At 41.4% G+C, this 16343-nt stretch overlaps 1 protein-coding gene across 17 annotated transcripts in view; it reads left to right on the plus strand.

Annotated features, from left to right (window-relative positions):
- The window catches only part of mapk8ip3 (mitogen-activated protein kinase 8 interacting protein 3), a 225118-nt gene that overhangs the window by 61311 nt on the left and 147464 nt on the right, over positions 1 to 16343 (plus strand). For 9 of the 17 annotated variants that reach the window (XM_068056312.1, XM_068056319.1, XM_068056320.1 and 6 more), the window contains exon 5: positions 4046 to 4069. The exons of the other annotated variants lie outside the window; for them this stretch is intronic. In XM_068056312.1, coding sequence (XP_067912413.1) covers positions 4046 to 4069 — 24 coding nt within the window. The remainder of the gene's footprint in view (positions 1 to 4045; positions 4070 to 16343) is intronic. 17 annotated transcript variants of the gene reach the window in all.

A 16343-nucleotide genomic window follows, 5' to 3' on the forward strand; every position in this document is an offset into this window, starting at 1 on the left:
TTATCCGAGACTATGCCTGGTGATTACAAATTATCCCAGTTGTTCTGGTTCACAATACGGAATCTGGTTACTCCCGCCCACTATCTGAACACGTCGTGCTTTTGTGCTGTGCTTTAGTAGCTACTTTGTTACTGAAAATTGCTGAATCATTACATGGGTTGTTATCATTTAGAAAAAAATTGGATGCTGCACCAAAACTGCAATAAAGCCTTCTGGACATTTGCATTGTGCCAAATTTGTCCCAACACCTGTTCATTACCCTTTGGTGATCCTCAGGACCTTTTTATAGATTTACATAAATCAAAATTCTGGAGCAGCATGGCCACAATAATTGTACCAACCCTTCCCGGGCTGTTTCTTCCGCTTGCTGCTGTGTTTCATAACTTTTGGGAGCTGCTGTTTCAGTTGCTGTTAAGCAACTTATGGCTTAAAATGGCTGATGTGTCAAATTCAAAATTGAAACACCCATGACAAGTTTTGGAAATTGTACCTGAGTGACATCCCGGGGGTGCAGCAGGTGCTGACAGGAGAGCAGCAATCAGGGTGTTGTTGGACTCACGCTTACTTCTAGTAGATATGCCAAGTAATTAAAGAAAACTTTCAACAGCTTTTATCGTCTTGGTGATTTTGGTTGTTAATGCTGCTGTTTTGGACAATTGTACTGATAACACTTCCAAAACAAGTGACCGTTGTTATTTTATGTGAGAACAAAAGAATAAGTACATATCTTCTACCTTGTCTCATAGAACATAGGAACATGAGTTTGTAGGAACAGGCATAGGCCATTTAGCCCTTTGAGCCTGTTGTTACGACTGAGGCGGGAGCAATGCACTGTCAATTCAATCCCATCACTCCACAGGTCACAGCAAATTATTAAAGTTTTCCCATCCAACCAGAAAACAGCCAAATTAAACACTCTCTAGTAACCCCCAGAGTAAAACAGACCAAACCAGGTATCTTTAGACAACAACAAATTAACTATTTATTAAAACTAAATCTTAAACACTAATAAGATAAACCTATGTCTAAAGATCTTATAACTTATTTTAACCTAACTCCCCCATTCGCACACATATATTCAAAAATCAACGGTTAATCATTTTTAAAAAAATGATGTTTTAAAAATTTGCTATTTCTTAATAAATAAATAACTGGGTTGTAGTCTTTGTGGGTTACATTCCTAATGGGTGAGGTATCCTAGTGTAAAAATAATCAAATGCCACTCGAAGGCGCCACGCAGATTTCAGGAAACAGGCCCTCAATAGATACGTATTCAAAGCACTTCGGCTACAGCAGGCATCAAACAGTTCTTTAAACAAGGAGTATAGCAAGGGTTCATTTGGATTTTAAACCCGGCAGTCTCAGTTGAAATTTTTCTGCGAATTCCAGAAAACACAATCAGTCAAGAGCGATTCAATCTTGAAGAAAAGATGTCTTGGGTTAGAAGTAAAGAAAAGGAATTTTGCTACCTCCAGCAATGCAAATGGTCTCTTCAAAGGGGTTTTCACTCCTTCAGCAATTAACTTGGCCTGTAGCTCATTGTAGAATTTTTGCTGAGAGAAATAGACAGCTCTTTCCTCCAGTAAGCACACTTCGCTGTTGTCTGGTTCAGACCGGTTTTGCCAGTTTTACACACAGTCAAATCGAAACATTAACCATGTGACCTCGCTGTCCTGCTGTGGCCTAGGGACAGGTGCAGCTGGCACCCTGTGCTCAGTCTTAAAGGCACACTGTTTTCAAACAGAGCCTTAAAGGCATAGACTGTTTTTAATCAGAGGAGAAAAAAATACAGTTCCATGACACTGTTCAGAGATTCAGTGAGATCGTGACTGATCTGCGACCTAACTTCATATAACTGCTGTTTACTTAGCTTAAGACATGTGACTTCCAGTAAGTGTGTTTTTAAACAAAGTCCCAAGTCCTTCCTTTAAAAAAGAAACACAAGTCCAGCAGCTCCTCAGATATTTCCACAGACTTTTACAGAAAAGTCCTCAAAAAAAAGAGTCTTTTTCCTCGGATGGTGATGGCAAACACGAGGGGGCATAGCTTTAAGTTGAGGGGTGATAGATATAGAACAGATGTCAGAGGTAGTTTCTTTACTCAGAGAGTAGTAGGGGCGTGGAACGCCCTGCCTGCAACAGTAGTAGACTCGCCAACTTTAAGGGCATTTAAATGGTCATTGGATAGACATATGAATGAAAATGGAATAGTGTAGGTCAGATGGTTTCACAGGTCGGCGCAACATCGAGGGCCGAAGGGCCTGTACTGCGCTGTAATGTTCTAATTCTAATAACTGCCTTTGCCCCATATCCCTTAGAACCTTTGGATAACAAAGATCTGTCAATCTCAGATTTAATACTAACAGTTGTGCATCAATTGCCATTTGCAGAAGAGAGCTCTAAACATCTACCATCCTTTGTGTTTCCTAATTTCACTCCTGAAAGGTCTGGCTCTAATTTTTAGGCTAGAGTAAAACAGAGTAAAATGCCCCCTAGTCTTAGACTACCTAACTTGTGGAAATAATTTATCTATATCTACCCTATCTGTTCCCCTTAGTATCTTGAAAACCTTGATCAAATCACCCTTTAACCTTCTGAATTCCAGGGAATACAACCCTAGTTTGTGCAATCTGCCCTCATAATTTAACTTTTGATGTCCAGGTATCATTCTAGTAAATCCAAGCCGCGCTCTCTCCAAGGCCAGTATATTCTTCCTAAGATGTGGTGCCCAGAACTACTCACAGTACTCCAGCTATGGTCTAACCAGGGCTTTGTATAGCTGAAGCATGACTTCTGCTCCTTTGTATTCTAGTCTATATATAAAGGCCAACATTCCATTAGCCTTTTTGATTTTTTCTGTACCTGTTCATGACATTTTGATCCATGTACCTCAACCTCCAAGTCTCTTTGGGCCACCACTGTTTCTAGTTTTTCATCATTTTCGAAGGTACGCTGTTCTATCCTTTTCAGGTCCAAAGTGGATGATATTGCCTACATTGAAATCCATTTGCCACAGTTTTGCACATTGACTTTATCGACGCCTCTTTATAATTTTATCCATCCATTTGCACTGCTTACAATGCCATCTATCTGTGTCATCGGCAAATCTGGATACTTGACTTCCTATCTCATCATCTAAGTTGTTAATGAATACATTGAATAATTGAGGCCCAACACAGATCCTTGCGGCATACCACTAGTCCCATCCTGCCAATTAGAGTATCTGCCCATTATCCCTACTCTCTATCTCCTGCCACTCAACCAATTTCCTAACCAGGTCAATAACTTGCCTTCAGTTCCATGTGCTTTAGCTAATTGTCTCTTACGAAGGACTTTAGCAAATACCTTCTGCAATTCTATATAAATAACATCCATAGACATTCCCCTGTCGACTACTTTAATCACCTCTTCAAAAAAAAAATCAGTCAGGTTCATCAGGCATGACTTGCCCTTTGTAAATCCATGCTGGCTCTCTAATCAGCTGAAAACTTTCAAGGTGTTCAGTCACCCTTAATGATGGACGTTAGCAATTTCCCCACAACTGATAGGCTAACTGGTCTAAAATTCCTCCGTAAACCAAAAGGTTGTCAGATTCCACAAACTGAAACTAAATCTTGTCAATGTCTACGTGGAGCATGAGATTGGTGAATCTACTGTATACCTGTGATATGTGACATTAGCATTTTTGCTTACTTAAAGCTGAAACTTTCACAAAAGAGTACCATTTTGATTTTTAATGCTGCATATTTTGATGAATTTTATTTAACTAAAAGTATTAAAGTTTAAGCATTAATCCTGGTAAATTGAAACAGCTATCTTGACCTGGCATATCTACACTAGTTCCTCATTGTGCCACAGAATATTGTTTATGCATTGCTTGCTTTTTCTTTGTCTGCAGTATTGGGGCTGCTCTCAATGGTAGCCAGCTGGCTATATGTTGTGCTAGTTTGTGACCTTTGAACTGTGTTGATTAATTGTGTTCTTCTTGTCCTGCTCTCTGTGCTGTGCTGTTGCTGCTGTTGTGGCTGTTTTCTGTGTTGCCACAGTCATCGCCAACCATGGAGAAAAAGGTAAATGTTGTTCAGCCATTTCAACCCTCCTACTCCAAATGCATCTTTTTTGCCCCATCCCTCTTTCTACCCAAGCTGGGAAAATAAGGTCTCCGCATTTATTTTTGAATTGTTATGATTAATCACTGCATTCATTGATTAATCATTGAAGTTTGTATAGCAAATGTACATTGACAAATGATTTATCCGAGCTGCCTGACAGGGATGCCAGCATGCAGATAAGATATAATGGGCTACATTTTCCTACCTTCCTTAATTTTTGTAAGATAGTAGATGTGAGTAAAAAGGACTGTATATTTTTGGTTCAGAAATTAACTATTTAGCACTGATCTAAGGATTCCTATTGCTCCAAAAATTGATAAACCTACAGGAGTGCAAAGTGAGTGAATGGGCTGTGTTTTTATTGTTAAAGTCTTATTAGATTAATGATGAATTCACAAAGCATTCTGCAGATGTACAGTCAAAGGGAAAGGTGAGTATTTTATTCCTGGTTAGATTTGACATTAATGAGTTTAATGAAGGGAAGGATTTTCATTTATTACCAAGCAGTTAAAAGAAATAATCCAGAGAAGTTTTCTGCCTGAAAGCATGGTGCTTGGTTAATTGAAACAAAAACAAGAAATGCTGGAATCACTCAGCAGGTCTGGCAGCATCTGTGGAAAGAGAAGCAGAGTTAACGTTTCGGGTCAGTGACCCTTCTTCAGAACTGACAAATATTAGAAAAGTCACAGATTATAAGCAAGTGAGGTGGGGGTGGGGCAAGAGATAACAAAGGAGAAGGTGCAGATTGGACCAGGCCACATAGCTGACCAAAAGGTCACGGAGCAAAGGCAAACAATATGTTAATGGTGTGTTGAAAGACAAAGCATTAGTACAGATTAGGTGTGAATATACTGAATATTGAACAGCAGCAAGTGCAAACCTGAAAAAAAACCTGAAAAAAACAGTGGATAAGCAAACTGAACAAACTAAGATGAAATGAAATAAATGCAAAAAAAGATAGTAAAAAATGTAAAAAAGAATGTAAAAAAAGGAAGAAAAAATAACTAAAAATGAAAGTAAAATGGGGGGCTGTCATGCTCTGAAATTGTTGAACTCAATGTTCAGTCCGGCAGGCTGTAGTGTGCCTAATCGGTAGATGAGATGCTGTTCCTCGAGCTTGCGTTGATGTTCACTGGAACACTGCAGCAATCCCAGGACAGAGATGTGAGCATGAGAGCAGGGGGGAGTGTTGAAATGGCAAGCAACCGGAAGCTCAGGGTCCTGCTTGCGGACTGAGCGGAGATGTTCCGCAAAGCGGTCACCCAGTCTGCGCTTGGTCTCCCCAATGTAGAGGAGACCACACTGTGAGCAGCGAATACAGTATACTACATTGAAAGAAGTACAAGTAAATCGCTGCTTCACCTGAAAGGAGTGCTTGGGGCCTGGGATAGTGAGGAGAGGGGAGGTAAATGGGCAGGTATTACACCTCCTGCGATTGCAGGGGAAGGTGCTTTGTCTTTCAACACACCATTAACATATTGTTTGCCTTTGCTCCGTGACCTTTTGGTCAGCTATGTGGCCTGGTCCAATCTGCACCTTCTCCTTTGTTATCTCTTGCCCCACCCCCACCTCACTTGCTTATAATCTGTGACTTTTCTAATATTTGTCAGTTCTGAAGAAGGGTCACTGACCCGAAACGTTAACTCTGCTTCTCTTTCCACAGATGCTGCCAGACCTGCTGAGTGATTCCAGCATTTCTTGTTTTTGTTTCAGATTTCCAGCATCCGCAGTATTTTGCTTTTATTTTAGTGCTTGGTTAATTGGTGGATATGTCGCAGTTAGGTAGGAGAAAGAGGATAGGTTGGCCTAGGAATGCAAAGCGAAGAGGGGGCAACTGATTCATATCAAGTACTATCCCAGACATCAGATTTACTGCAATGGAGTTAACTGCCTAGGTTTGGTGTAGAAACAATGCATTACCGAAAGAAAGCCCTTGCATTTATATAGTGCCATATCATGCCACCTAGAAACATACCAAGGAGTTCACATAAAATGAATTAGTTATGGAATGGAGTAACTATTGGCATGCAGGCCATCGTAGCAGCTAATGAGTGCGTAGCTACAGAAAAAGGATGTTGAGATGAAGGAGTAGTTAATATATTTTTGATGGCATTGATTGAGAGAGAAATGTTGGCTCTGAGAATTCCCTGTCCTTGCAATAGTATAGTGGGAGTTTTTGAGATCCACTTGAACTACGAGCGCTGGCTTACTGTGACTGAAGTGATTGGTCCATGACAATTTGCTGGGCCAGTTACCATCTGCTATGCAGTACAAATAGTGAAAGCCACCACTGGCCCCATCTTTTATGCCACAGGGATCTTCTAGGCAATGGCCTTGGACACCACTTTGGCCTTTAGACAAATTATGCTTCCCTTTGTACACAGTGAAAGATTGATGGACTTTAATATATACTAACAGTGAATTGATATGTTTTTCAATATTTATGGCATATATATTAATATGTTTTTGCTACCTTGTTTGTCCCTTGTGTGTTGTGAATTTATCCATGTTGGTTGTTAATATGCTGTACTTCTCTAGTTGAAGCAGTAGTACTGGTGGGCGACATTATAGTCAACTGGGAAGCTGCAGGGAACACAGAAGGCCCATCCAAGTACCAGTGGTCATCTTTGTTGAAGCCACTATGGAATCATTGCTTTGAAAGGCAGTGCCACAGTCAATTGTGCAGTGTTATGTGATGACACTTGACCTGTGGTACTCCACGAGTTACACTGCTGGAGGGCAACTTCTCATAATGCCCACTGCCTCTCTAAGGTTAGAACAGGTTATCTATGTGGTTTCTGAGTCTGTACTTCATGGATGTCTGTAACTGTTCTTCAAGAGAGTTGAGGTAAGCCTTGACTATATCTTAGAGTTTGACCCCACTCCCGCTTTGTGTGTCAATGGGTTGTGGAATGAAGGTTTCTGCTGCCGATTATGAATGTATATCAATTGTTTAATTATGTACAGGTGCAAAGTGTTAATTGGGGTTTTACTTGAGCACTTCTAAGGAGATACTAAGTGAGACTGGAGGAGGTTTTGAGTAAGGAACTACATGTTTGTACTCCTCTTACTCTGTACAATAAATGTAAAACTGAGTAAAGATTGGCTCCACCATTATCTGTCAATAACCAGCTTTCTGGAATATAACATGGCAGCAGAGGAGGGTTGCCTAAAGGTGAAACTAAGGAAAATAAAAATTTTTACATTGGAAACTAAAATCTCAGTGGCTATTGTGAAAAAATGGTAGAAAGCAAGTGTAAGTTGTCAGGGTATGATCACCCTCTGATGTTCTCCGAGTCTGAACTGGTATGACCAGTGGAAGAACGAAGTGGATATGTGGACATGAGTTACGTCCCTATTGTCATCCCCAGTAAAGACCTATCATATTCCTACTTTTGAGATATGAACTTTATTCAATGTGGAATCTTTGAAATTGACTTTTCCTTTAAAAAGTGGTCAGTGTGCTGCAAGATGGCTGCGAAAGATCAGCTGAACTGGCCTGGATATTCAAACTGTCTCACTGTCTCAAAAGGGCAAAAGGATACTTTCCAGACTAAGAGGTGACAATTACACCCATCCTGAAACCATAAGAGACATTCCTGAATTGAATGGGTTCTTCTGAAACGATGACGATGTGAAGTAGCCACATCATAACAGGATTATATTCATCGAGACATTAATAGTACTGAAGACCTGTGCTCCAGAACTAGCCGCGCCCCTAGCCAAGTTGTTCCAGTACAGCTACAACACTGGCATCTACCCGGCAATGTGGAAAATTGCCTAGGTATGTCCTGTACACAAAAGGCAGGACAAATCCAACCTGGCCAATTACTCCCGATCATCAGTAAAGTGATGGAAGGGATCGTCAACAGTGCTATAAAGCGGCACTTGCTCAGCAATAACCTGCTCACTGACGCTCAGTTTGGGTTCTGCCAGGACCACTCAGCTCCTGACCTCATTACAGCCTTGGTCCATACATGGACAAAAGCGTTGAGCTCCAGAGGTGAGGTGAGAGTGACTGCCCTTGACATCAAGGCAGCATTTGAGCGAGTATGGCATTAAGGAGCCCTAGCAAAACTGGAGTCAATGGAAATCAGTGGGAAAACTCTCTGCTGTTTGGAGTCATACCTAGCGCAAAGGATGATGGTTGTGATTGTTGGAGGACAGTCATCTCAATCCCAGGGGCATCACTGCAGGAGCTCCTCAGGGTAGTGTCCTAGGCCCAACCATCTTCAGCTGCTTCATCAATGACCTTGACTGCATCATAAGGTCAGAAGTGGGAATGTTCGCTGCTGATTGCACAATGTTCAGCACCATTTGCGACTCCTCACATAACAAAGCAGCCCATGTTCATATGCAGCATGACCTGGACAACAGCCACTGATAAGTGGCAAGTAACATTTGCGCCACACAAGTGCTAGGTAATGACCATCTCAAGCAAGAGAGAATCTAACCATCTCCTCTTGACAGTCAGTGGCATTACCGTTGCTGAATCCCTCACTATCAACATCCTGGGGGTCACTGTTGACAAGAAACTGAACTGGACCAGCCACATAAATGCTGTGGTTACAAGAGCAGGCCAGAGGCTGGGAATTCTGTGGCAAGTAACTCACCTATCTCCCCAATGCCTGTCCACCATCTACAAGGCATAAGTCAGGAGTGTGATGGGATCTCTCCACTTGCCTGGATGGGTGCAGCTCCAGCAATATTTAAGAAGCTTGCCACCATCCAGGCCAAAACAGCCCGCTTGATTGGAACCCCATCCACAACCTCCAACATTCACTCCCTCCACCACCGATGCACAGTGGCAGCAGTGTGTACCATCTACAAGATGCACTGCAACAACGCACCAAGGTTCCTTCGACAGCACCTTCTAAACCCATGACCTCTACCACCTAGAAGGGCAAGGGTAGCAGATGCATGGGAACACCACCACTTGCAAGTTCCCCTCCGAGCCACACACCATCCTGGCTTGGAACTATATCGCCATTCCTCCACCGTTGCTGGGTCAAAATCCTGGAACTCCCTTCCTAACAGCACTGTGGATGTAGCAATGCTCCAAGGACTGCAGCGGTTCAAGAAGGAAGCTCACCACCACCTTCTCGAGGGTAATTAGGGATGGGCAATAAATGCTAACCTAGCCAGCAACGCCCACATCTCAAACGAATTAAAAAAAAAAATGGATCGCTATGGATTCCATATCCTGGTCCATTGTGTGGCCACACGAGAAGAAGTTTGCCATGTGTCAACTAACAGACTCTAATTTGATGGATATTGACCTTTAAAAGGCAATCCTCTGGAGGGAGTTGGGTAGGAGAATGGAAAGAGAGATATCACCACAACCTCACAGAAGGAGTCTAGCCAAGGGCTGTGCAAAGACTCAGCCTACATAAGAAGAAGCCCTGCTGCTGATTCTACACTTCAATCTGGTACAGCAGAGAACCTAGTGACTGCGATTTCCAGTCTGAAATCTTAACCACCGGAAATCTACAACACCTCAACAAGTCACGAATACAGACAACCCAGGCCTGCACCTTTAAAAGAGTTTGTTCTACGTAAAAAATTCAACAGGCTTAGTGTAAACCATGAATATCTACCACATCTTGAACTCATACCCTTTGCCTTCTACCTATCATCTCTTGAGAGTAAATGCGTGTGTGAGTGGTGTTGCAGACATTTCGGGGAATTAATATTCAATGAATAGTTAATCTTCTGTTTTAAACCTATAAGAAAACCTGATATTGTCTGTTTATTTGGCAAGTAAACACTTGGGCTAACTCATCATTTTAAGCAAAACACGATTGGCCTTGGTGTTGTCACTTCCTATCAAAAGTAAAATCAGAAGTAAAGTATCTTGTGAGATGCAAGCTCGTCAGTTGGGCACTGATGAAGGTTTGGATCTTCTGTTAGAATGCTTGGATGAAATTTACAAGAAAGATGATCTTTTGAATGCGTATGAGGCATGGTCAGACTTTGATAGATTTTGGAAAACAGATAGTTATTCAATGGAGGAATAACAGACTATATAGAAGATTGAGGAAATTCAATTTGTAGATCCCTGCTCAGTGCTAACATTTAAATTACTAGATTGTGCTAGGGTGTCGCATATGGACAGTCTCCTGGTTCTAGCTGGGGTTCGGTTCTCGGTGGGGTGGGGGGGGGGGGGGTGGTGGGGGAGACTCCCTGTTTGATCAGATGTCTGCTGTGTCATGCTAGGCCCCCACCTGCCAAGAATGAGGCACACTAATTTTATCATGAACATTGATTTTAAATTGTTACTGCAGTGAAGAAAGGACTTGTTAAACAGATCAGCCGTGGCTGGAAAAGACATTTGCATATTAACAGACAGTGTTTGGAAGGACAAAGCAGCCATTCCCTGACACATTCAACCCATAGTTTGGTTGTGTTCAACTAAAAGCAGATCCTGCAATGTCTTATTAGTGGTATAAAGGGAAACTTTCAGGCATCATGATGCATGTTGATGATTTCTTATGGGGTGTACTACAGAATTTGCGAAATGTGATTCGGGCAGAAATTAAGATTGGAAGTCAGGCTTGTGGGTGCTTTAAATGTATTGGTTAGATATTAAGCAGAGTAAGTCTGGAATAACTTCAAATCAACAATCCTATTTAGAGAGTGTTATTCCCATCCTGGTTAATTGTGCTAGGTTCTCACAGAAATATGATGCTATAACTAAAAATAAAAAGCAGAAAGAATGGACCTTAAGCTAAACCTCTGGAAGACAAAGGTCCTCTACCAGCCTGCTCCCGCAATGCGACACTGCCCCTTGACTATCAAGATCCACGGCGAACCACTGGACAGTGTTGACCACTGGTGCTACTTTAAGTGGGATTGATGCAACATATTGTATAAATCCTAGAATGTGATGATTATGGTACATTCAGTAGTTCTGTCCCAACTTCTGCATTCCCACTGCCTTTCAGATTCTCTTTCCAAATAGATCTGTCATAGGTTTTCAGCTGTTTCTGCAAAATGATCTGTAACCCAGGGCACTCCGACTATGTGACAGATTTGCCTTGAAACATAAAAGCAGCGGAGATTGAGACAGGCTGATTTGGCTATGGAAATGCTTTCTGCAATACATTGTCCCTGGAATTTTGTGGGAGTTTTTCTGATTTCCCACTGTATAGGAACATAGGAAATAGGAGCTGGAGTAGGCCATTTGGCCCATCGAACATGCTCTGCCATTCAAACAGATCATGGCTGAGCATCTACCTCTATGCCATTTTTCCCCCACTATCCCCATATCCCTTGATGTCATTAGTATCCAGAAATCTATCGATTTCTATCTTGAACATGCTCAATGATTGAGCTTCCACAGGCCTCTGGGGTAGAGAATTCCAAAGATTCACCACCCTCTGAGTGAAGAAATTCCTCCTCATCTTGTTCTTAAATGGCCTGCCCCTTGTTCTGAGACTGTATCCCTTAGTTCTAGACTCACCAGCCAGGAGAAACTTCCTATCCACATCTACCCTGTCACTTCCTGTAAAAAATTTGTAAGTTTCAATGAGATTGAAACTGTCAATCTTTATGTTTAGAAGAAGCCTGGAAGAACTCCTGGAGAAATGGCCAAAAACAGTTATTTATGTATTTCTCCTAGAGTTCTATCAGAGTCCCATTGGAGTTATGGTGGGAAACTGGGAGATTCCCTAATGCAATTTCAGGGCCAATAGCTTTTCTGTCATATCATGTATAATGTAATTTGTGGAACTGTTCTGTTTTACAACCACCTTGATTGATCAGTTTTGTAACATTTTCTGTGTTAATACAGTGTTGTTGGCATAAATCTTTCCTTCATGTCCATAAATGTGCTCTTTAATTCATACAACTTCTGTATCTCATCCAGGAGTGTTGCATATGCAAGTTTGCAGATGACACTAATTTAGGAGACACAGCAAGTTGTGTGGATGGGAGCAGCAAGTTACAAAAACTGAAGACAGGCTAAGTGAGTGGGCCAAAGTGAGGCAGATGGAGTTCAATGTGGAAAATGTGAGGATCCGATAAAAATAAATTGGAATATTTTCTTCATAGTAAGCATCTAGTAGCTGGGGAGGAGCAAAGGGAATTATGTGTCCATGTACCCAAATCACTAAAGCTAGTGCATAGGTACACAAAGTAGGCTAATGGGATGTTGGCTTTTATTTCAAGGGGGTTGGAATTCAAAAGTGAGGAAGTGATCTTTCAGTTGAACACAGACTTGTTCAGACACCATCTGGAGTGCTATCTAGAGAGTGCTCTGATGCAGTGGCAATACACTTAGTACCTGATCATCAACTCCAAGTTAGAATTGTCCCAATATCAGATAGACTTTGTAGAGACCTTAACCCAATACAGTGCATCAAAAAATCAAGTCATCAATAAAGCAGGACGATATCTGATGTATATAACTTCTCGACTGATGAGGAGAATAAAAGGGACCTTAATCTTGAAACAGTTTAACTCCTTAAAGTCTCTCTGCAAGACCTTAAGTGCAGTTCTATCCGTCATTAATTCCAATGACAACGACAACGTTTGGCTGCTCTCCCTCTATTTAGATGAGTAATGCCAAAGATTTAAAGAAATATCTCATAATTCTTAAAGAGTCTGTATTTCATTAAGAAAAGAGATCCATCTGAGGTTAACTGAGTAGGAAAAGGCAGGTAAATTAAAAGAAGAGGCTTACAATATTGCCAAGAAGAGGAATAAGCCTGAGGATTGGAAGAGTTTTAGATGCCAGCAAAGAATGACCAAAAGATGGCGAAGAGGGAGAAAATAGAATGAGAGTAAACTAGCCAGAAATATAAAAATGGATTGTAAGAGCTTCTACAATTATGAAGAAAGGAAAAGGTAGTGAAGGTAAATGTGGGTGCCTTAGGTACTGATACAGGAGCAATTATAATGGGGAATAAGGAAATGATAGAGATGTTAAACAAATATTTTTTCTGTCTTCACAGTAGAAGACAAAAAACAACCCAGAAATAGTGGGGAACCAAGGGTCTAATGAGAGTCAGGAACTTAAATTAATTAATATTAATAAAGAAAAAGTGCTGGAGAAATTAATGGGACTGAGAACCAACCAATCCCTTGGAGCCGACGACCCTATATCCAAGGGTTGTGAATGAGGTGACTGCAGAGATAGTGAATGCGCTGGTTGGGAGCTTCCAAAATTCTTTAGATTCTGGATTGGAGGGTAGCAAATGTAACATTGCTGTTCAAGAAAGGAGGGAGAGAGCAAACAGGGAACTACAAGCCAGTTAGCCTGACATCAGTCATCGGGAAAATGCTGGAATCCATTATTAAGATAGTGGTAACAAGGCACTTAGAAATTGTAATATGATTAGGCAGAGCCAGCATGGTTTTCTGAAAGGGAAATTATGCTTGACAAACCTTAGAGTTTTTTGAGAATGTAACTATCAGGGTAAGTAAAGGGGAACCAGTGGATGTAGTATATTTGGATTTTTAAAAGGCATTCGATAAGGTGCCACAGGAAAGTTGTTGCACAAGATAAGTGCTCATGGCGTTGGGGTAATATATTAGCACGGCTAGAGGATTGGACAGAAATAGATGGGTCCTTTTCAGATTGGTAGGCTGTTACTGTTTGGGAGTCACAAGGATCAGTGCTGGCACCTCAGCTATTTAAAATCCATATTAATGACTTAGATAAAGGGACCAAGTGTAATGTATCTAAGTTTGCTAATGATGCAAAGCTAGGTGGAAAAGTAAGCTGTGAGGAGGACATGAAAGTGTCTGCAAAGGGATATGGACAGATTAAGTGAATGGTCAAGAAGCGACAGCTGTGGCTCAGTTGATAGCACTCTTGCCGCAGTGTCACAAGGTTCCAGGTTCAAGTCCCATTCCAGGACGAGCACAAAAATCAAGGCTGACGTTCCAGTGCAGTATTGAGGGAGTGTTGCACTGTCAGAGGAGATGTTTTTCGGATGAGACTGTGGTTAAACTGGCACTACTTCGAAGGGGAGCAGGTTTATCTGGTCATTAATAAATTTCTGTTTGTGAGAGCTTGCTGTGTGAGAATTGGCTGCTGTGTTTACTACATTTCAACAGTGACTACACTTCAAAACCACTGCATTGGCTGTAAAGTGCTTTGAGATGTCTGATGGTCGTGAAAAGCACAATATAAATGCAAGTCTTTCTTTCAGTTGGAGTATAATGTGGGAAAATGTGAGGTTATTCATTTTGGTAGGAAGAATAGAAAAATTGAATATTTTTTTAAATGGTGAAAAATTATTGAAATTTGGTGTTCAAAAGGATTTGCGTGTCCTTGTACGAGAAACACAAAGTTAACATGTAGGTACAGCAAGCAATTAGGAAGGCAAGTGGTATGTTGACTTTTATTGCAAGGGATTTGGAATATCCGTGTAAGGAAGTTCTGTTGCAATTTTGTAGAGCTTTGGTGAAAAGAGACCTGGAATTACTGTGCAGTTTTGGTCTCCAAACCAAAGGAAGGATATACTTACCTTAGAAGGGGAGCAGCAAAGGTTCACTAGATTGATTCCTGGGATGAGAGGGCTGTCCTATGAGTAGAGATTGAGTAGAATAGGCCTATACTCTTTGGAGATAAGAAGCGATCTCATTGAAACATATCAAATTCTTTATAGGTTGGATGCTGAGAGGCGGTTTCCCCTGGCAGGAGAGTCTAGAACTAGGGGGCATAGTCTCAGGATAAAGGAATGGCCATTTCAGACTGTGATGAGAAATTCCTTCACTCAGGGTTGTGAATCTATGGAATTGTCTCTTACAACTACAGAGGGCTGTGGATGTTCAGTCATTAAGTATATTCAAGGCTGCAATCGATTAGAGTTTTGGACTCTAAGGGAATCAAGGGATTGGGTGGGAAGATGGATCTGAGGTCATAAAATTGGCCATTATCTTATTAAATGGCGGAGCAGCCTGCTCCTATTATTTTATATTCTCATGTTCTTATTCTCAGATGTTTCTGCATCCGTTCTACAATGTCCTTTACTCGGGCATCAGAGAAACACTATATAATTTGAGACTGCCAGTCTTGAAAAAGTCAAGTTTTACTTCTGACTATAGAACTTCCTACTACTACCATTCTCCAATCCTCTTAGTCAACTTGCCTCTCAGTCCTTGCACAGTTCTATGCTCTACAGTGTTGCAATGTTTTTCAGGACCACTGTTCTCTGAGACACACAATATTACGTTGAATTTACAGCACAGAACCAGGCCATTGCAACAAATAGTTTATGCCAGTGCTAATGTTCCACTTGGGCTCCTTGCACGCTCTTTATTTCATCTCAATCTATCAACATATCATTCTATTCTTTTCTCCCTCATCAAACATGTATGAGATTGCTGTCTATCCCATAACTTGTTCAACACTAAGTCCTGAAATTTCCAAGGAACTGTTCCTACTTCTTTACTGTATCTTCACCTGAAGTTACTGTAACTGTGCACATAAGAATATATGAACAGGAGTAGGCCATTCAGCCCCGCAAGCCTATTTCATTATTCAGTTAGATCATGGCTGATCTGTATCCTAACTCCATTTATCCGCCTTGGTGCTATAACCCTTAATACTCTTGCTTAACAAAATCTATCAATGCAAAATCAAAATACTATGGATGCTAGAAATCTGAAACTATATAAAAAAGAAAATGCTGGAAATACTCAGCAAGTCAGGCAGCATCTGTGGAGAGAGAAACAAAGTTAATGTTTCAGATCTGTCGCCTTTCCAATACCTTTGTGAATGGGTTTCTGTCACACTTCCGACTAAATTACACCACCACAGTGAGAACAGCTGTGAGACATTTCTGAGCTTAAGTGTCTACTGGACAGTTCCAATGACTCAGCATTTCCTGCACCCGCGATTCCGATCTCCCTCTGCTGCACCAGGAGATAGACACACACTTCTCACTTTCTACATTAAGCTCCGAGACGGATGAGCGGAGCGCTTGCTACTGTCAAGTGGGAGGTTGGATGTAGCATGCAAATTGCTGCGTTCACACTCCGATTACTTGTTCTGCTATTGAGTGGCCTGACCTACGATCCTTAAAGGAGCTGCTGCAGGTCACTAACAAAGGGGCTGAAATTTTAAAAAACTTTAGTGGGGCTGTAAGGAACAGGATCGTTCCTCCTGGGCCCACAGAAGGTCATTGGCCTGCTCCTGGTCTGTGCAAAACCCCCACCTCTGCAATCACTTTTCCCCATGCCCAGGCATTGACAGCAATGTAAATGAAGCCTGTGCCTTAAA

The sequence above is a fragment of the Heterodontus francisci genome, chromosome 24 (assembly GCF_036365525.1).
Source record: "Heterodontus francisci isolate sHetFra1 chromosome 24, sHetFra1.hap1, whole genome shotgun sequence".
Lineage (NCBI taxonomy): Eukaryota > Metazoa > Chordata > Chondrichthyes > Heterodontiformes > Heterodontidae > Heterodontus > Heterodontus francisci.